This window comes from Ambystoma mexicanum, chromosome 7p, assembly GCF_040938575.1.
Source record: "Ambystoma mexicanum isolate Mex_15411 chromosome 7p, UKY_AmexF1_1, whole genome shotgun sequence".
Classification (NCBI taxonomy): Eukaryota; Metazoa; Chordata; class Amphibia; order Caudata; family Ambystomatidae; genus Ambystoma; species Ambystoma mexicanum.
Genome location: NC_090939.1, coordinates 183,367,548 through 183,390,357, shown reverse-complemented (window position 1 = coordinate 183,390,357; position 22,810 = coordinate 183,367,548). Strand labels below are relative to the sequence as shown.

At 45.5% G+C, this 22,810-nt stretch overlaps 1 protein-coding gene across 5 annotated transcripts in view; it reads right to left on the bottom strand.

The window, feature by feature from the left end:
* Positions 1-7,161: 7,161 nt before the first annotated feature.
* Positions 7,162-22,810, bottom strand: part of PRDM15 (PR/SET domain 15) — a 1,394,990-nt gene continuing 1,379,341 nt past the window's right edge. For all 5 annotated transcript variants that reach the window (XM_069636031.1, XM_069636033.1, XM_069636034.1 and 2 more), the window contains one exon: positions 7,162-12,448. In XM_069636031.1, coding sequence (XP_069492132.1) covers positions 11,972-12,448 — 477 coding nt within the window. In that variant the 3' untranslated portion in view covers positions 7,162-11,971. The remainder of the gene's footprint in view (positions 12,449-22,810) is intronic.

Genomic DNA, 22,810 nt, shown 5'->3' with positions numbered 1-22,810 from the left:
GCCCTAACTAAGACATGGAAATTACTAGGTACCACCCACCCCATCCACGGTAACCTCCCACTTTGGAACTTCCTCCCGGGGGTACCACATGTACCACCGCTCAGTGCGCCGATGGGCCGAGACAGGATATGAGCTGATCCAAGACATCTTTGAACAGGGCAACTTCATTGAATGGCCAGACCTCCCATCGTCCCTGAGAGGGAAACCGTCTATATGGCTCCAGTACTCGTCCCTTCGGAGAATCCTTAAACGCAAATAACCCACTTTCCCAGCGATACCACCTGATGACCTGTATTGCTCTCATCTGAAAAGTGCACGGAACAAACATAAATCACCAATGCAATTATAGAGCAAATACTTCAACTCATAAACAGACAGACACAATAACTCATAGCCATGCACTCTTTAGAAGATAATCAGCTCTTTACGGCTATTTATTCAAAGATTACAAGTACATAGAAATAACTCAGAAAACTAATATGGACATAGATCACAGAAAAAGTAAATTAGTAAAAAAAAAATACATCACCGTGAGCGTATTATCATTCCTCATCTCGCCCATTTGCGGCTGGAAGACCCCGGGGACAGCCAGGACGAGAGTGCCACAGCTCACAGGAAGGCCAGACAGAGCGTTCTTCTCTGGCTGAAGTCTCACCTGACCCCTCCAGGTTTCCGCCTATATAGGCACTCCAAAAAAAAAAAAGGAGTTAATTCTCGAACCTTCTGGAATTGCACATGCGCAGTTGAGGAACAGCCGTCGGTTGCCAGCTGGGTCAATCGAGAGCTACCCTCAAGGAACGCAGGGCCTCCCTGCTCTAAAAACATGCTCCACGGAGAACAGTAGTAAGTCATAACATTATCTTTTCCCAGCGGAAATGGCCTTAACTGCATACCAAGTTTGAAAAAGCATGTTTGTCACAGCACTGTGAATCTAACACTTCAGCAAAATGTGTGCAGCCTTTCACTGCGGAGTGAAGTAAATATCCAACATGGCCGCGAGCGCTCCCAGAATGCATTGCGCCCACGCCATTTTGAACCAAGCATAAATTGAGCAGAACATGACCCTGCAATTGTGGAGCGAACCTCCCCCACGCCCACGAGGGGTAAAGTATCCAGACTCTAAACCATGGTTCAAACCAGATCTACCCCTGTATCCACCAAATTGAAGCACGCGTGGGAGGACGACCTTGGGTTGGAGATGACCGACGAACGTTGGGCCCATATGTGCGCACGCATACATGGAGTATCCTTCAACTCCTGCTTCAAGCTAATTCAGTTTAAGGTACTCTATAGATATCACTACACCCCAAACAGACTTCATCATATGTTTAATGGCCTCTCCCCAAGATGTTCCAGGTGTGGCTATGATAATGCTGACTATTTGCACATGATCTGGTCCTGGCCCCGCTTCGTCCAGTTCTGGAGTTTGGTGTGCTCCACCATGTCAACTATTCTTGCACATCCTCACTCCATCCCCAATGAGATGTCTTTTCCATGACTTCCCCGAAACTCCAAAAAACTGGCCGGCCTCAGTATGCTACTCGCAGTACGATCCATCTTACTTTGCTGGCTTCGGCCTACACCACCTACTCACGCGCAGTGGCTCAAGGCAGTCACATGGGCCTCAGACACCGAAGAATCCGGGGCTCTACTACAGCAAACTCACTCAAGAGCCAGAGATATTTGGCTAAAGTTTCGATCCTATATGTCCTCTATCGATACTGCGTCAGACATTGCATCTCCAGCTAGCTCCCCCATCCTCACCGTTCCCCCTCCTGAACTGCTGACTCTCCACCCCGCACCCACTCTGTATATACCCCCCATGTGCATAATCAAGCTGTAAACTGACTGTGTACCTGTATTATCTACACTGTTTATGTATTTTACCTGCCTTGTATGTTGCTCACCTGTTCCTGTGCTGCCAAGCTAAATAAATAAAAGTAAAAAAAAAAAAGAAATTATCTGGAATGAACTCAGGGGGGAGGGGCCCGCAGCCGTTGGGGAACTAGCTCTATTACCCCTTTTCGTAGCATGGCTCGTACCTCTTCCAGAAGCTGAGGGATGTGCTGCTCCTGCCGGGGAACCGGCGGAATACGAGGACACCTGTTTTGGAACTCCAAGGTATGCCCCTGGGCCAGAGCATCCATCACTCATCTGTCAGTGGTGATCTTTCTCCACTCGCTGACGAACCTCGTCAGCTGGCCTCCCACCGGGGTGCATGAACGGGGGCCCGATGTCTTGTCCGGTTCAGGCTTGCTTGGGCTTCTGCATCCTGCCCTGCGGGCGACGCTGATTCTCTCATCCACTACCGTAGACCTGGGAGCGACCTCTGTATGCTTCTTGTGTTGAGGATCTGCAAGGCAGTCTGTACGACGTAGAGAACCCTTTCCATGACCTGCTCGCTTTTCCCCTGGAGGAGCGTAAAGAAGATGAGCGTTGCTGTGGAGAGCGCTGAGGGAGCGGGCCGCCTCTGTATCCGCTTTGATGGCCTGGAGGGACTCGTCGACGGCCTTCCCAAACAGATTTTCCCCATACAAGGGCATGTCCAGCACCTTCGGTTGGACCTCATGATGGAAGTTAGTGGCCTTCACCCATCCCCGTTGACAAAGGCAGACACCACTCCCCATGTTCCGGAATCTTGTGTCGGTGTCTGATGCCACTTCTCCCTGGAAAAGGGCGAGGGCCTCCATCTTCTTATTGGCGGGGAGGAACTCAGGATCAGTCTTAGTTTGTACCACAACTCCCTGTCGTACCTGGCTAGGATCCCCAGTGCGTTGGCCGCCTTGATTGTGGACGCTGCGCTGTAAATCACCACCTTCCCCATGGCATCCATCCTTTTCGCCTCAGTGTCCGGAGAGACAGGAGACAACTAGGACGGGTTAGCCAACCGTTTCCTTGCAGCTGCCAACACCACTGAGTCCGGTGATGTTTGCGACCTCAGGTATTTGGGTGCAGAGTCCGGCACCCTATACTTCTTTTCCAGCCTATCCCGCTTGGCTGGAACTGTGAAGTGTTCTTCATGAGGACTACGCCCTCTTCCCAAATATCATCCAAAAAAGGCACTGCCATGACTGTTTGCCTCTTGGCCTCTTGCCTTTGATACATTAAGCCCTCCTTGGTTTCCTCGGGCACCAGCTGGAATAGCTTGGAGGCCCTGGCGATCATGGAGTGGAACAAACCCACCTCGTCCAGTGGGCAAACCCTATGCAGGGCATCCAAATGTGGTGACTCACCGTCTGCTGCGACAAGGTCTTCGTCATCACCAGTCATCGTGGCCGTAAACATTCCCGTACCCGTCTTTGGGTCTGCTGGGGGAGTTGGGTCCCGACACGGTGGAGGAGCTGGTTATGGAGGTGTCAGATGACGCTTCCTCTTCTTTGGCAGAGGCTCACCGGGGACCTGGGGGACCACAGGTACCAGTGCCAGAGGCATTCTCAACTTCATCTCTGACACCAAGGTGTGGAGAGTCGACAGAATATCCAAGTAAATGTCCCTCGGCTGAGAAGGCAGCACAGGGAAACTAGGCCCTGTGCCGTCATCGCTGTTGTCCTCGTGGACCCTATGCATCAACCTCTGATCTTCGTCGTCTATGAGAACGAGACCTCCATGGCTTGGGAGACGACCTCGAAGGGTTGTTTCGGGGGCCTCCTCGCCCACCTTCCTCTTTTTCCTCCTTGAAGGTACTGAACGGGACCTGTCCTGCTATCTTCACCCCTTCTGGCGTACCTGCAGACTTTGCCAAAGTCTCTGCAGTGGTGTCGCGCCATGGCGGCAGGGACACTTTCTGCACCGTGGGAGCCCCACCCTCATAGGATCAGCACCCTTAACTGCCATGGTAGAAGTAGCTGTCAACAAAGTCGCCAACAAGGTCTTTGCTGCCTGTGCCGGTTGAGCCTGTGTGGGCTGTGCAGCCTTCTCCTCTGTCCGCGGCTTCTCGGATTTCTCCCGTAGCTTAGCCGGTGTAGATAACTTCCTCTTTGCAGAGGAGCTTGATGGTCGGCTGGCAAAGGAGGCGGACGGTGATGTGATGCTGATCGCACCCCATCCACCTTGGGACCCACTTCCACGGTGAACCCGGTGGATTCAGACTTGTAGATCTTGGCCTTATCTTGGGCCCCCAAGGATGAGGCGCCCTCAAAGGACTTGGAAGACTGCCGCTCGGACCTGCCAGACCTGGACGAGGCAGGACCCTGCTCGGAGCACGGGTCAGAGGCCTTGGTGTTAAGCCATGCTGCCAGCCTACTATGCCTGTACTTTGTCGTTTTTTTAGAGAAAGCAAGTCACATCTCGCCCTCTACCTCCTTATGGCCCGGGTGTAGGCAGTAGGTGCTCGTCCTCCACAAACACATCGCGTAGCCACATTTGGTGCAGGGCCTGAAGAGGGACCTTCCCTCCTTCTCCTACGACATGGTTGGAGGGCGCAAAGTAGTCCCAAGATGGCCTTCGAGAATCTTTGATGAATCCTAGCCCTTGAGGGGCGCAGAACTTCACTGAAAATGGATCCCCGCTGTTGCCAGATGAAGGGAAGAGCGCACAGGCTCTTTGAAACAAAAAAGGAACTTTTCTCGTTGAAAAACACGAACAAACGTACAAATAGCTCGGAGAGCAACTCGAGAACTCCCAACACTGAAGCGTGTGGTAAAAATCTGAAGATGGTTGCCAAGTGAAGGGCTTAGGGAGAGGACTGTCATTGGGTGCGGGCACTATGACCCAGAGGACAGCGATTGGTTTGGAGGAGAAATATAGTTTTAAAGTGAAACAATTTTTTCTTTTACCGAGGATTCCCAGCCTGACGCAGAAAATATTCATGAGCATGTGAATCCATTCCAAACCCCATGCTGGAGAACATTACTTCTGAGGATACACAAGGTGTTTTTAGCTTTTTGCATCCATCTGGTAACTTCTGGCCTATGAGCACTGGTAATTGTTAGGTGATGGTCACACACTTCTCTGGTGGATTGCTATTGGTCTGGAGACTGGGGTTTCCCTAAGTGGTAGAATATCAGTGTCTGTGAACCCAATGCATTTTGTTTTGTTTTTTTTACTTCTGTGGTGGCGATGGAAGGCCTTAAATTCCTTGTACCACGAATTATAGATGTGGTAAGTTTTCTCCCTACCATTTTCAGTTTAGCTCCTGAAGAAGGGGATTGGTTCCCTGAAACGCATTTAGCGTTGTTCACAACTTCGAAATTAATATTCCTCCTGCATTTGAGGGAAGACTGAACAATAAAACATATTTTCTTATGTATCACAATAGTACTGTACCATTTATGTGCTTACTTACTTAGTTTTCTGGCTTGATGGAGTGCAGGGGACGGGAGGGCTCATAAATTGGGCTCTTTTTTCACATATATATATTTTGACAGCTTTGCATTCGTCACCTGCACCCAAACCTATCGAGACTCTGTATATTAAGTTGTTTCTCTTACACATATTGTTTTGTATTTCCGTACTCTGTTACATACTACTTTTTGAAGAGTTTACAAAGTCAGCTGGTGCTGGAAAGATAATATCTAAGATGAAGAATCTGTGGAAGGAAGGAATCAATTAAAACATTTTTTTACTACATTTACTCATTTACTACGTTTACTCAATTTAGCTTCTTGCTCAGTCAGAAATTCAACAATCATTGCACAACCAAGGCCAAAGCAACTGAAAACAGGAGGCAGACATTTCAGAAGAATAATAACTACTATTCTTAAAGGTCTATCGTTGAACATGGTATCTTCCTCAGGTACCTGATTTCTTAGCTCGCTTTCCTCCTTGGTTTAAGGGCACACTGATTGTGCTTGTAGTATGAGACATCCTGTCCTTTAATGTGCTGTTTGAGCATTGAAGGCATATTACTCTGGTTGAGTGATAGTCAGTGTTTAATTATTTGATACAATAGTCCGGACTTAATTTGCATGGTCATTGCAGTTCGATGGGGAGGAGTTGGCTGTGGTAGACAACAGTCAGAGATTGTGATATATGTTATGTTCCAATGTCAGTTCCCTTCTCTGCGCTCTTCAATTGTGCCACTTTCTGGGAGAGTTTAGCACCCTTTATCTCGTATGGCATGTTTATTTGGCAGGCCCTGTATCGGTGGCTGTCTCAGCAGCTGTAGTGTCCCTCATGAAGCTACATGGCTGGGCCTTGACTGCTCTATGCTGGGCAGGAACCACAATGAGGATAGGTGCAAGAGAAAATTGTAAGTCTTTGAGGCTTGTGTGGTTGTTCTTTGGTGTGTAGGAGCGACGGTCCTCCCCTGGATCTGCTGGGTGTGTATCAAAGGGGAGATTAACCTTTTTTCGTGTGTGGCAACCAGCATTCTGTGAACAGCAAGTGCTGTATTGGTCAAATGCACCCCTCTTATCAGGTGGAAAATGTTATTTATGCTTGCTTGATAAATTGATACTTTGCACATTTTCGTCATCATCTATTGTGGGTTATTTGCATTTGCTGAATGCTATTTGGATCTTTGCTAGGACAAGGTTGTAACCTTCATTGTAACCAGAGACTCGAGGTTTACTGTAACCTATGCCGTGATACCCACGGGTTTGGACATATAATAAATGCAATAAATAAATAAATAAGGTTTAGTTGTGATAGGTACTTCAGCTCTGTTCATGTTTGCAGTTCACACTCCTCCCTACCGTGTGTTGTGGCGTAGACTATTGGTTGAGGTTCTGGTTCTCTGGTGAGGTATTTTCCCACTACCTCCTGTCTACATTATGAGGTGTTAGATTGTGTGTTGAAGGGCTCATTCTGGTTTCCTCGAGGTGGTGAAGTTACCAGGAAAGTGCAAGTATATAGCCGTCCCATATATTGCTCTGTTTTTAAAAGCAGACAGACACATGATGTATTTATGGGATCATGTCTGATGGAGTGAAGTTCTTACACAACCACAATTTATTTGGTGTGTATGCGTTATCTTCAGAACAGATTTGTGTGCTGTGCTCATCATTCTTCTTGTTGTTGTTCTGATTACTACGCTACTGAATTCAGTGCATTGCCCTATTGTTCCTTTCCGAGTATTGGTAAGGCTCCTTTTCTTAATTATTTAACCGCTTCAACCACGATTTCCAGCTTCGATTCAGTGAGGCGAATGGGTTCAGAAGTTGCATACAAATAGTTAACTGCTGTCGCAATTCCCCAAAAACATGAGCAACAAACCTGGAATCTCTTCACATTATCTTTTTATTCCATAGCCATAACAGCTAGGAGCAAAAACCGATGTATCATACAGTGGTCCATATTCATCTCGTCATACATTAGATATGTTTTCTGTTTTCAAGTGGCAATACGGTTTTAATAGTTATCAACATTGCAAGGTGGACATTCCATAAAGTTCCTTATCCGGCGTTGACCAAGAATTGGGCATGAGGGAGATTAGGGAGCCAAAAGTGCTTCAACATCATGCTGATCAGGAGAGCCAGTGTTGGCAACTTGGAGCCAGGGTCATAAATAAGAGCAGGATGGTCACATGCCTGTCTTCCATAGTACAAGCCCGCTGCCTGAAAGGGGGACAAATTAATTTGCCTACGATGTCATGTTAGGAATGTTTTTACATCAAAATAATAGATGGTACGGCGAAGGGTGATCGAGGGGATTGCCTGGCTTCTTAGTCAAAACGTCTGGTGTTACCAGAGAGCAACTGCATCATGGTAGGACACAGTGAATTGGTACACTGAAGGATATTATGCAGTGATGTGGCCTAAAGGCATAGGAAGGGACAAGAACCTGCTTGCCAAGCTTTAAAATCGCTGGGAGGTTGACACGTTCAAAGTTGAGCCGGGCTACTGTAAACCCATAGCAGGGAACAGTCAGCTAAAACTGAGCTAGCATTCAGAGTGGCGATTATTGAAGGCACAGTAAGTGGCCAAGACGTCGCCTATGAGATTTCAGACACTAACACCGTTAGAAATGCAACAAACTCGGCATAATCCCTGCAAGACTGTGTCCAGTTTCCTCGAAAAAGTGGATTTCGACAATCTTGAAACAGGCAGTGACGGTATAAACCTTTTGACACAAGCGACAGAGGCTAACATCTGCAGAAAGATAATGGGTTCTTCTGAGGAATGCCAGAACGATAGGATCCTCCTGAAGGTGCAGCTTTGAAAAAAATATCAATGACTGCTAAGCACTACCATAGCTCCTTATGAAAATACCATTCGGATACATTTAGAATGTAAACTTTCTTGCTGACAACGTGAGGTTCACTAGCACTTTGCTAAAGTGATTGTCAAAGGTCGTGCTGCGTGTCAATGGGAGCTCTGACAGAAGAGAAGAGCAAAAGAAAACAATCCACAATGGCAATTTTCTGTATACATCCAGAGGCAAAAGAGGCGCGAAGAACTGTTAAAGACATAATCCGATTATATTTCACCCCTGACATTGAGTGCACTGCCATGTTATCATTTCACGAATGCCAAAACAAAGAAGATATTTCGGCATGATTTGTACACCAAAAACTCAAACACATTTATCACCACAAAACAAGCCAAAGCAGAACCTGCGGAGACAAAGGGACGACGGCATATTGAGGGCACACCTTCATGCTCCGACATCTTAAGAGTGTAACAAAGTAGCATGAATAATCTGCTGTAAATACAATACAAATAATCATAAATAAATGGACAAACAAGACAGATGTAAATGAGGCAAATGAAGAGAATATTTACAACTTTAAATAAAAAATATAACTTTGTGGAGCCATGTTTGTTAGCAGTTCTGGAGAAACGCATTCCCTGCAGAGCTTTTTTCAAATCCCATTTTAACTAAAGGGATTTAGAAAATACACAAAGTAAAAATAAATATCCCTAGTGGTCAAGTTAAAATATATGTGGGCATCAATGGATATGCTCTTAACACAAGTGGTTGAATACGTGGCTTAAATCAACACAATAAATGAAACAGACGAGAATATGGGAAAGAGGTCCCTTAAAAGACGTTCCAGGTGACGCCAAAACATACAGTTGCCTTACATGTTCGCACAGCACATTGCCATATATGTGCAGTTATACATGAAGAATCTTACTCAGGAGAAATTCTCTAGAAACAGAAAGATTCCTTCGAGCTCTCAAAGTTATTCTTTCCTAATGGGACCACATGCCACTGGATTTGTGGGTGCCACCGTGTTGTCAACCAATACCTTGAGGGGTTTTGTTATGATAGCAGTATTTGAACCCTAGGACTAAATTCACTTGAGGATGGTAGTGTCCAGAAACTGAAAGTTAAGATCCACAGGCTCCCTTTAATACATATGTATTGTTATTTATATGATATTGTAACCTAGCGGGATCAGTTCCAGAGTGCTGTTAAATTATGAAATTGCTGACTGGCTTGGCGAATTGCAATACGATATGCAATTGCTCTACTTTAGAGATGCCTGGACATCTATGGACCAGGATGACTATCAAAAAATGTTGAATGTTGGGCTGCAATTGAGTAAAGGCCTTTTATTCTATTACAGACATTAAAATGGGAAGGATCAAACACGGCGCTCAACGTCACATGTTTTGATTGCACAAAGGTTCAGGAGAGTTCAAAAGCGCACCTCTTCAAGCACTCAAACACCAACCAGTCGCGACCAATGGTTGTAAAATGGGGCAACACTTCCTACTAAAGCCAATAACATGGTCAATGACTCAAACTAGCGTCACAGAATACAGGCACATATTTTGGCATTGCGGCCAGCCTTTAAAAGCAGTAAAAATATAAGGTGGACTCCAAGAAGCTTAAGGTGATTGGGGTAGCTGATGGGGCTTTTCCAGTTTAACTACAAAGGCTCCAGTAGGTCAAACAGTACAAAGCCATCCAGAAATAGCCCATAGAATTGTAGCCAATCATGTTTGTGGAGAAAGAGTACATTAAAAAATAAAGGCCTTCTTGCAAAGCTAATCTAAAATATGGCTGGGGAGGTACAGAATGTTTGCTAAGTTAAGTTGAATTTCATCCTCTTCCTATGAGCTATTAGCAACGTGATGACGGCTTAAGACACCAAAGAACAAGAGGCCACCCAGACCAATAACCGTCAGTATAGTGCAGCGGGATGGTGTGCAGTTGCGACCAAATTCACTGCTTATGCAGAGTTAACTGCAGAAACCTGGTTCTGGGCAAAACACTGCTGCAGACAGTGTTGCAATCCAGACTAAAGCCAGCTAATGAATATGAGATGGACTCAGGAAGCACACCAACCAAGGTCTGATTGAGACAAAAGATTTGTTGATGTATTTCCATCAAATAAGCAGCTGAATTGCGATTCTGGTCTACCTCACCGGGAAAGTATGTGATGGAGTTGACTGGTCCAAAGAGGACATCTCTCTCTCTCTCTCTCTCTCTCTCTCTCTCTCTCTCTCTCTCTCACCGGTAATGTGATGTAGTAAGTGGTGAGAGCTCATAGACGACATCTGCATTAAAAATGGTTAACACCTTCTCTTGCCAAGCAGTAACCATTTGCAGCATTGCACCCATCAGTAAATATGCCCAGAGGAGACATTTCATTGCAGTTAGGTCCAACCCCATTGCAAGTTTCTGAATCAGCAATGTACTGTAACTGTACAGCAGGCCTAAGGTAATCATGTTGTGTGTATAAGCGATGGACTTGGTGAAAAACAATTAGAGTATTGAGAGACAACTGCAGACTTCCATCAGTTATGGAACCACATGATTCCGAACGCTTAATGACACCCAGATGTTCAGCGCAGAATGAGCCAATCTTTCTTGTTGTTCGAGTGTTTCTTTGGGGAATGTTCGAGAATGATTATAGACATTCCATCTACATTCTGCTGGAACTTAGCATTAGCTGGAAAAACACAAGAGGCATGAATACCACAAAGCCTCAATGGCGTTATGGAACTTTGAAGTAAAGAAACCACCATGTACACGATAGGGCTACCTGCCACTTTGTTTCCCTTTCAAGAAGTACCTCGGACAATGTAAACTCGTACTCGCGAGCTGGAGTGAAAATACCAACTTGACCAGAAACGGATACTGACTGAAAAAAAGAGTAAAATGATTTCAACAGCAACCACTATCCTTTGCTGACTAAAGTACTGTGTCCCCTCTTACCACCTACAAAGTGTGAGTCTTTTGCCGTGTAAGGACAAACAAAATGTTGTGAATTTCATAATAAAAGGACAGGAACAGAAATTAACATATAACAGCCATCTTCAGCAAGCGGCATACCAATCAGGAGTCAGGACTGGTTTCCATAAAATCAAGTCTTAAGTCTGACGTGAGTCATCTGCTGAACAATTACACCGGAAAGGAAAAATAAGTTATAAGAAAATAAATTAACTCCTGAAGTGCAAAAAAAGAGGGGGAGGGGCATTTTCTTTAGCTGGAACAATCAAATAAGAAAATAGCCCAGATTGCACACATTGAGAAAAGAGAAGCAGGGGAAGAGGCAGGGCTTACTAATGGAGAGTGCAAGCATTTTGGAATTATGGAAAATGGCACACCGGTTTTAAAATGTACAAACAGGTTCTAATCCCTTCATTTTCCTCAAGAGCATTCCAAGAAATTGGGAAGCTGCAGAAGTTAGAACACTGAAAAACACTCCTAACAGAAATACCTTTACTACATCAGTGCCAATGATTTCCAACTCAAGAGTGTGCCAATTGTTCGAGGAAGTCCGCTTAACATTCGAACTGCGAAAGCTGATGCGCGTGAGTTTACCAAAAAGTACAGTAGTCCCCCTTCAGTTGACATTATTTTTCTCAAACTTTCAACACTTCACTAGCTTGGAAGAGGCATGTAGAGTTATTTTCCAATTCTTTGAAATGGCAAGCAAATAATCTGATTCGTCATTGAGTGCTGCTGGCATCCATTTAAGAATATCATACTTTCATTCAATCCATGGATTGTTCGTCCTTGATATCCAGTGCACATTCCTCGCTTCCATTAGCCAACATTTTGTCCTCTTCCAAAAACAAAACAAAAATGAAACCAAATACTTTTTTCCAGAAATGTTTTTAGCTCTTGTTAGTTAGTAGCTATACATCTGCTGCTGTGGTTCTGTTTGAACTTCTGGCTGTGCTGAGTCAGGTTGCGCACCCTGCTCCTGAGGCTGCAGCACATCAGAATTAGGCACCGCCCTCCACGTGAGGGGGTGTGGCTCTGTGATTTGACTTCCCAAAGGTGCAATGGAGTTCACAAAGGTGGTAAGGTTGATGAAGTGGGCTACAGACTGACAACTGGCCGCCTCCTGCACAGGTGGGAGCTGGATATCGTTCTGGCGGTTGTGCAGGACAGCATTACCACTGACTGCATCGAATGTCACTGTGAGTATGGAGTTATCAAGCTGTAGCTGACGGTCTGCAGTTGCAAGATGGCCGACTGCTACGGGCTGAAGATTGGCAAATTGAGTTCCTGCTGGTGTAGTGATGGGCGTAACTGTGATGTTAGTTAGCCCTGAAGTGCTGGAAGGACTGGTGACAGTTGGGTCATTAAGAGTCACCACAACCTAAAAAAAGGAAAATTAAAGTTATTGTAAATCAAAGTATTATTGCTGCCATTTAATCTCAAAGAAAATGCCACTACAAATGAACAGACTAAAACATAGCTCACCTTTGGAATCAAAATGGACCCATTTTAATTTAGCACTGATTACAACATATAATACAGTGCTTCAACCTCATTGACAACACTTACAATCTGGTCTAGGTACTGACCCTAAATATAACTGTGAATCTAAAATGTAGGTGAACCCATTGTATGTTCTACTGAGTAGGTGCCCACTTCAATAAACACATCACAATTGGCACTACTTTTAACCCTCGTTAAAAGGTCCAGCATCATGACAAGACTCAAATATCCACAAGACAGAAAGATCAGGGCTGATGCGCAATGGCAAGGACTCTGATGCTCAACCTTTTCTGCCTTGTAACGACACATGTAGTTGGTGTTTCTGCAGTGCACTCAAACCAGCATCTTTCGCAAGCACTCAATTCACAAACAAAACCAGCATTGCCGGTTTGGGCTTGTATGTAGGCATGTGAAAGGCATTTTCCAGGCACTGCCATAATCGTGCTATCTGATCATAAAATGGCAACAACTATCAAATCATGTTAACACCTCTTCATATTATGAAAGTGCCCGGCGAACGCCAATCTAATGCATATAGAAGAACCAACACTACTGGTGTTGCCAATGCTTGTTATTAACAAGAATCCAGTTCAAGGAACAAATGCAGGGACACCCAAACTGATCATAAATCAAGCACCTGAAGGTACACTTGGTTTAAACATTTTTATTACACCAGGAGCTGGTTTATAGTTGCAAATATGCTATTACCTTAGAAATAACATTGGCTTCCCCTTAAACACACAGAGAAAGATCAATGAGTTTTAGATGGGGAGGGCCAGGTTATTGATGAGATTGGCCATACCAGCATGACCATATGTGGTCAAGGGGGGTGGGGTGGGAACAAATCCAAACAGTACCCGCATTATGTGCCCTCTCCCATCACATCCCATCTCTTGACACGCTTCACTTTCTATGCCACTAGTTGCAGTTTATAGGAGACGCTTAAAGTGCTAGCTAATGAATTGAAAGTGGGCTTGCGTGAGAAGGCCATCAAACCCGGTTTTTCCACTTTGGATCAAGGGACTTGTAGTTTTTTCTTTCCCGTTTGAAATTTAGGAAAGGTACAAGTAGCAGAATTCCAAGCAAAAACAGGAGTGGGTGGCCTCCCACACGTGGCATGGGAAACTTGACAGCTCAGTGTTTCCATCCTCCCCTGCCTCGTGAGGAGAGTTAAACATAGTTGTCAGTGATGACAAACGTACTTCAAGAGAGCATTTGCTTTGTCTCCTTTAGCGACATTCCCTACCAGCTCCCACCCCTATTCCAATCTCTAAAACAGGTCAAACTGAAAATAAAAGGCGTTACTGTAAACATTTCAGAAAAGGTTATGGGAAAAGCAACGATTTGATATGTGGCACTCAAAAAAGTAGTCAAATAGAAAAAAAGGTGTTGATAGGCTTAAACTGGGAATTGAGCGTATAACAGACACATTTGCATTAAACCATGAAATAATCAAGGACTTGGAGTATTTACCTTTTGAAAGCTGCCACTGTGCAAATGTTCCAATTAGCACAGCAACAAACCCAGGTTACGAATTAATAATTCTCTTTCAAAAATAAATATAGTGGCTTTCTCACCCATAGTCCATAAAGGACAAAGTACTTACCTCTCGGTAATGTTCTTTCAGTTGGATGTTCCTCCCACAGATTCCTCATCTATGATATCGTATGCACAGGGCAGTTATTCTTTTGAAATGTTTCGGCCACCAGGGAGTGCAACTCGACCAACCGGCTTGAATCACAACTCATCCGCAAAGAGGACCCGCCAACAATCCATCTCTTGTGATGCGCCCACCCTCTGGAACTCGGTGTCGGGTCAGAAAGCCCTCACAATTCTCCTATTTCGTAAATCTCTCAAAACATGGCTCTTTCAACAACACCTGACCAAGAACTAATTCCAGTGGATGCACATATTGACGTACATACATCACAGTACTGCGCTACTGTTAAAGGATGCCAGCCCAAATGCCGGCTACCCACACTCTGTACAGCACTCCGCTGCTCTCGAGCTAGGTCTGCGCTTTGAACAATAAAATAAAAATCACGGCTTTGCGTCAGCTCTGTGCAACGCCTTTAAGCACCCGTGCTGGACATGTCGGGGCCAGTATATGTAGAGGTGCCGGTGAAACCACTATAGTGAAACCACTATGCTCATGCTGCTGTACCTCTCTGCCACCTTCGACCTGGTTGACCACACATTGTTGGTCACCAGGTTAGAACAAGTGGCTGTGTTCTCCCTTGAAGCCTCACGGTGGGTAGCGTCTTTTCATGAGAATTCAGTCAGTTGTGTTTGTTCGGATATAGCTGAAGCAGACTCAATTCCTATTGAGTATGGAGTTCCGTAGGGAGCTAGCCTTTCGCCCTGTTTATACAACATCTTTACTGTCCCCTTCTTCTCTATGCTGGTGCAAGAAAACATCTGGTTCACCAACTTCGCAGATGATACACAATGCATCATCCCCTTGACTGGAGACCACACCCTAGATGAAGAGTGTATTAACAAAGCGTACTCTTGTATCGAAAACTGGATGGTGCAAAATAGTTTAGCATTAAACAGAGCTAAAATCGAGCTCATGCTTGTGGGCTCCCCCAGTCGGATATCTAAGCTTTACCCCAGGTATTGAAAATTCCAGCTGGCGAATTCAAAATAGACACTCTTAAAAAAGTTAAATCACTAGGGGTGATTTTGGACCAACACCTCACCATGAAAGCACAAGTGGCAAGTGTGGTATCTGGTGCGGCCTATTATTTTTAACTTTTCTCACACCTCAGTCCCATGATCTCCTAGGCTAACACACAAACTTTGGCGAGAGCCATAGTGGGAGTCAAAATGGACTACTGTTGCAGTCTGCTGACCGGTACAAGTAAGACAGAAATAAAGAGACTGCAAGTCATTCAAAATGGAGCAGTGAGGGTGGTCACAGGCCTAACCAGACGGGATCATGTCACACCAGCTAGAAGAGCACTACACTGCCTCCATGTTGAGGCTACAATACAGTATCACCACCTTCTTATCACCTTTAAGAGTCTGATGGGCACCATGCCCCGCTACCTCAATGGACGGATCCTGCCTAAGAGTACCCCACAGTTCCTCAGGTCACAGGAGAGCAAAATGTAAAAATCCTGAAAAGTAAGTCTAGGAAAGCGGAAAAAGGAGCTTTTGCCATTGCAGCCCCGACAGCCTGGAACCGCTTACCTTTGGATCTAAGGTTGGAAACTGAACTTTAGGCTTTTAAAAGAAAGCTAAAAACCTGGCTTTTTGATCAAACTGTCCACAAGCGTAGGGTAGATGACACCCCCGACTGACTCCTCTTAGTTCTTTGTTGTATTAGTCTTATCCGCGCCATCATGCCTACGGGTTAATTGCTGCGCATTATAAATCGAATAAAGTAAAGTACCCCAGGACCTCAGTTCCTCCATTTATCCCTATTATTCTGATGCTGAGGGACTGTGGAACCAATGGTGTACCAATGGTGTACTACCTATCCATCAAGAGAGGCTGGTAGGGAGGGCGATGAGTAACATTACTGAGAGGCAAGTCATTTGTTGTTCTAACTGATTCCTTCCTCCTACGGATTCCTCATTTATGATAGACTCCGAAAGCAGTATGAAAAATTCTGGAGGAGGGAGGAGAACAAGAACGCCACTTAAAAAAGAAAACTCTGGAGGACTGCTCTAGCAAAGTGGGCATCCTGGCCCAAAAGGGAATCCAAGCAGTAATGCTTAGCAAAACTGCGCAGAGACGTCCAAGTTGTCACCTGGAAGATGCCAGGACAGCGACCACCCCTCTGCAGGGCAGAGGTGGCCACCACTCCTCTGGTAGAATAGGTTCTGAGACCCTCAGGCACATCCTTTTCAACCAGGTCATTGCATTCCTGAGCTGCAGAGAATGATGCACTATGACAGGGTTTGTTTAGTCACAGCACTGCCAGGACGAGCACCATACTAACCAATGAAAAGGTAGTTATCTTTCATAGTCTCTCTCGTCCGAGAGATATAGTAACTGAAGGCCTGCATAGCATCCAGCCAATGGAATCGTTCCTTTGTCTTGGAATGGTGAGGCTGAGGAAAAAACACAGGAAAAATGATCTTCCGAGAGAGATGAAAATCTAAGGCCACTTTTGGAAAAGAAGAGGGCCTCACTCTGAAAGGCATCTTCTGCCAGGTGAAAAACAAGCAGGGAGGTTTAACAGACACCTGGCGCTCCCTACAATTCTCACAGACGTGCTGGCAACTGGGAAAATCACCTTAAGGGTGTAAAGAGTCAGAAGCAGGATGCGGACACAGTGGTGGCATTTTCATGGCTGATGGCCTTTTTATTAAACAGTAAATGATAGCCCTACCTTTCCCTAAATCTAAGAGGGGTTTCCCAACCTCACACAAAACTAAGGAAACTGCCAGAATGCCTGTCAAAACAATAGTCCACCGTCCTGTGTACAAAATGCCTATTTCCGACCCTTACACTTAAACTAATATACAAAGGGGAAACTGGGGCAGTTAACTGCAGATGTATGACTCCCTTCCTCTGAGTATTGTCCAGTCTCCGTTCCACTGCTCCAGATGCAGCAAAAAGGGGGAAGTAAAGTTCACAGTTTCAAAATAAAAGCAGAAGAAAGGACTTCATCCCCTTCGTCACAATGTTCACAAAAAACAAGAGGTGGTTCTCCTACTCTTGGTTTTTCCAGCTCCCAGTCAACACCATGGTACTGTCTTCCTTCCTCTGGTTACCATAGGCACAAATGTTCACAAAGTTAATATTTCAAAACTCACAGTCAATATAAGGGTACTTCCTCCCTTCACCTGGATACCAGAAGCACAAATATTCATAAGGCCAAGAGGCATTTCCTCTTCTCCCGGCCTTTCCACGTTATCCACGGGACCAGGGTGAATGACTTACTTCCCCTGGATTTTATATCATCAATAGGATGACTCCCTCCTCTTGATATCACCATGCATATGACAGTTGAAACAAAAAATGGGTGCTTCCTGCCTGGTATACTCTCCTGCCAGGACTTAACCAAGATAAACAGTCTCACACCATTTCAATATCTTGCCTTTATGGCTTTCGGTACTTTGCTTTTCATAACAGTTTGCTTTCTCTGTAAGTACTGCCGAGAAGATGAAAAAGTTACTTACCAAACTGGTAACGTTCTTTCAACTAGATGTTCCTCCAACGTATTCCTCATCCAGGACATGTAATGCTGTGCTGCTTCGGAAGTTTTTCGGCAGAGGGCGCACTTGCGTCGAGTCGATGTCCTTCGAAGGTGTCATCAGATGTTATAAGTAGCACGCACGGCACCCGTAGCCTCAGTTCATGTTTTCCCTCTCACAATGTGTGGCACACATGCCCAGAACACAGCATCAACTGAACTTAGCCTTGCGGGACGTAAGCTGTAATGGCATGGGATATTCTTGAGAGGGGTAGGCTGGGAGAGCGAGGAGGAATACGTTGGAGGAATATCCAGTCAAAAGAACGTTACCAGTTTGGTAAGTAACTTGTCCTTCAAATGGATTGTGTCCTCCAACGTATTCCTCATCTATGACAGACTAAGCATTAACCATGATTGGAGGGGGGAAAAGAATTTAGACATACCCAATTAAATGGCAGCTTTGGCAACATCCTGAGCATGGGAAGTATCCAGGGAGTAATGCTTAACAAACGTGTCCATAGAGGACCACGTTGCAGCGATACAGATATTTTTCACCAGCACACCCCTCTGGGAAGTAGCAATGCCCCTGGTGAAATGAGCCTGCAAACCCTCGGGAGGGTCCTTACTCGTCAACCGTTAGCATTCCGAAATAGTGAGGATAATCCTCCTAGACAAGGTCTGCTTAGAAACAGCCTGTCCTAAACGGTGTCCAGTATACCCCACAAAGAGCTAGTCATCCACACTGAGTTTGGCCATTCTGGAGAGATAAAAGCTCAAGGCTGTTCTAGGATCCAACCTACGGAGCCGTTCCGCTTCCTTACTAGGATGAGGAGGAGGATAGAAAGTGGGGGGTACCACCTTCTGACTTAAATGAAATTCGGACACAACCTTAGGTAGAAAGGACGGACGTACTCTCAATACAACCCTGTCCTTGTGGAACAAAGTAAAGCGTGGCTTCGAAGAAAGCGCCTGCAACTCGCTCACTCTTCTAGAAGATGTAACTGCAACTGCGAAAACCGTTTTAAATGTCAACAATCGTAACGGACAAGAGTGCAAAGGTTCAAACAGAGCACCCATCAGAAATTTCAGAACCAAATTATGGTACCAGACTGGCACCTAAAACAGCGGTGGGAACACATTTGTGAGCCCTTTCAAGAGCTAAGTGATCAGTGGAATTTTAAGATAAAAGCATTCCTCTGAAGAGCGCTTAAAAATAGACAGCGCTGCCAAGGAACCTTTAATGGTGCCCACCTGAAGACCCCTGTGGGCCAAAGAAAGCAAGAAGGAGAGAACCTCTGAAATCGAGCACTTGAAAAGGATAAACATTCTTTCCTCTGCCCCAGTTGCAAAACTTAAGCAAACAGCAACAGTACAGAGACTTTGATGCCGGCGGCCTAGCCGAAAGCAACACCTCCATCATGTGATCCAGGAGGTCCCAATCCCTATATCTCAACCTCTCAGAAACCATGCGTGAATGTTGAGATTCTTGACCTCCAGGTGGAGAACTCGACCATCCTCTCGCGAGAGTAGATCCTCTCTTAGGGGCAGATGCATTGGAGGACAGATGGACATGTCAAGAAAAGTTCGGGTACCAAGCTCTCCTGGCCCAATCTGGAGAAATGAGGATCAAGCGGGTCCCGAACCGTTTCAACCTCCTGAGAACTTGAGGAATGACAGGGATCAGAGGAAACGCGTACAGTAGCGGGAAGAGCCACTCCACGATGAAAGCGTCTCCTAGAGCTCCTCTCAGAGGAAATTCCCTCGAGCAGTACCTTTGCACTTCCGGTGGGCACTGGTCGCAAACAGGTCCACTTGTGGGGTTCTCCAAAGGGCGAAGGTCTCCTGAAGGACTTCCTAAACTAGCTCCCACTCGTGGGAGACCACGATCTGCCTACTCAGAGCGTCCGCCACCAAGTTCTCCTTTCCGGCTTTATGAACCGCCGATTGGGAGATTCCCTCGTAAATTGCCCAGAACCAGAGCTGCATTGCCTCCCTGCACAGTGGTAGTGACCCTACACCACCTCTCTTGTTGAGGTAATGCATCGCCACTGTGTTGTCCGTCATTATCAGGACATTCTTCCCCCGTACAGATGGCAGGAAAGCCTTCAGCGCTAGTCTGATGGCTCTGAGCTCCAAAAGATGGAGACCAACGACCGCTGATGGGCAGATCGTTGGCATGGGCTCCCCTCCCTGTCAGGGAAGCATCTGTCACTAGGTGATATCCGGCCATGGCTGACAAAAAGGTTCTCCTTTCATGAGATTTTTCTCGTCGGCCCACCACAGAAGCTCCTGCGAGACCGAGATTGGAACATGAAGGAGATCCAACATCCTGTCCAGGAACTGGGACCATTCAGTCTGTAGAGCCCACTGAAGGATCTCATTCTCAAGCGGGCCTTTGGCACCAGAAAAATCCAGGATGCCATGAGGCCTAGCAACCTTAAGAACTTGAAAGCCGAAAGAGTCTGGGCTTGTTAAAATATTGTGACCATCTGAAGAATGTGATGAGCCCTCACCTTGGGTGGCGAGCACATCCCCAAGGACGTATCAAAAACTGCCCCTATGTACTGGAGGTCCTGGGATGGGGTCATATGCGACTTCTTGAAGTTGAGGGAGAAGCCCAGCTTGTGAAATGTCAGGGTCCGGCATGACTGAATTCCACAGGAGCGGATGCTGGCCCCACATACCCTCACCAGGAGTTCACCTCTCAACCCTAAAGTAAAAGCTGAGCTGAGAACCCCAAGAAAGGGAAAGGGGAATTTGGAGAAAATAACAACAGAGACACTGCAGCCCTGCAACCTTCTGGTAGGCTCTGGTATCTGTAGTAAACAAATACACTTGGTTACTTATATGTTAATGTAATGTAAACTTCTTTTCTTAAATTATTTTTAAACAAACTAACTTCTTTACCTCTTCAACCTCTGTTTAAGACTTAGAGGTTAATTATCTGTATGGAATATCTTGTAAACTATTATCATGCTTTAGTGCATATTGTCTCTAGCCATTCAAGTCTCTTTAGAATCCTAATGTAATGACCTTTGCAAGCACCTTACAGACTTAGATATTCTCCTTTGCTTTTAAAGTTCATTTAACTCTATGAAGTTTGTGTTTTAAATACTTTTGCGAAATGTAGTCTTTCTTTGAACTATTGAATTCCATTTGCGTGAAAATTACATTAAATAGAAACTCAAACTTTCTTGAATGCTGCTATCCTTTTGCGTGTGAACCTTTTCTTTTTTATACGTACGAACGTATAGTTACTTTCTTGATGCACGTTTGCGATTAACACGTGAAATCACAAGACGTGAAAAATTGTCCTTGCGCAGAAAAAAAGAAAAAAAAAATCACACGCGCATCTTAAATACACGCACGAGTGAAAACACGTGTACGTGCTGAAAAAACAACTCGCGCTACGGTAAAATGGACTTGCGCTCTATCGCAACCGAACACACGCGGTTATACACGTCACTCACATGAAAATTATACACGCGTTAAAAACAACTTGCGCTTAGTTAAAATGGACTCGCGCTCTATCACAACCCAACACGCGCTATCTTACGCAACGTCACTCACGTGAAAATTGTGCACGTGCTAAAAACAACTCGTGCTATTCATTAGGACTCGCGCACGCGTTAAACAGTCTTGAAACACATTTCACGCAGTTAACTTTTAAACTTGAGCGCACAGTCTTTACACTTGTTTCCTTATTGTAATAAAACTGTAAAACGTCTTTTCACTCAGTAAACATTAAAACTTGTTAACACTTTAAGTTTCTTATAAAAAATGGAAGTTCACTGTGAAAATCTTTAAGCTTTTAAAATGAACGATCCCACCTGATGTCTTCTTGTTCACTCTGGCTCAGCAAACGATTTTCTTACTTCTTTTGTAAATCTTCTGAACTCTGAAAGGCCTTCCTTAAGGAGCTTAACTAATGTACAACCAGCCACTGAATTACTATGGATTAAAGGCAGTTTAGAATCTTGCATATAATTGTTCCTTTAACCAATCAGATTAAGTTTCTTTCTCTCCATCTTGACTTGGGCAACCACAATGTTAATTCTATGTACAAACTCTTCCTGATTACTACTCCAGCCAGCCCTGACATGAAGGGCGTGGCAGGTGACGCTGAGATGATGCAAGGCTTGTTTGGGAGAACGCGCCCTGATCAGCCAATCGTCCAGGTAGGGGTAGACTTGAATTCCCCCCCCCCCATCTCCTGAGATGCGCTGCCGCCACCACCATGAGCTTGGCGAAGACCCTTAGGGCGGAGGTGAGCCCGAATGGGATTACATGAAACTATAGTGGGAACCGCCAACTGCGAACCCCAGGTATTTCCTGTGCTTGAGATGGATCGGCACATGAAAATAAGCATCCTGCAGGTACAATAAGACCAACCAATCCTGAAGTTGGAGGGCCTGAAGGATCTGAGAAAGAGGGACCATCTTGAACTTGTCCTTCCTGAGGAACTTGTTCAAGTATCGTAAGTCCAAGATGGGTCTCAGTCCCCCATCCATCTTGAGTATAAAAAAATAAGGGGAATACCAACCCTTGCCAAAGGCAAGGCAGTGCCTCAGTTAAAGGCACTGGTTCTATAGCGCCTTTCTCCAGCAGGGCTAAAATCTCCTGCACAAGGAGCGGATCCGGAACCTTCAAAGAGTGCTTCCCGGGTGGATTATCGTGAGGCCTGCAAAGAAAAGGGAGGCAGTAACTGTGGGCTATTGTATCCAGAGCTCACACATCTGAAGTAATGGCTTGCCACTCTTCGAGATGCTGCGACAGCCTGCCTCCCACCGGAGACCAATGACTCAAGGTCTCGAAGCGGTTTAGAAGCGGCAGTGCCGGATCGCAAGAGGCGGGTGCCTGAGCGACTTGGGCACCCCTACCTCATGCACCACGAGGGAACTTATGTTGGCCCCTTTCACTGGCCATCCCTCTCGCCTTTCCAAAGGAGTAATAGCGAAAGGAGCCACCCCTCCAATGCTGTTCCCTAGGACGAAAAGGCTGAGGTTGTCGAACAGCTGCGCCCAAAGATTTGGCAGCTGCCTTGGAGGTTTGCAACTTCTCAAGGCTCTCATCAGCCTTGTTGCCAAAAAG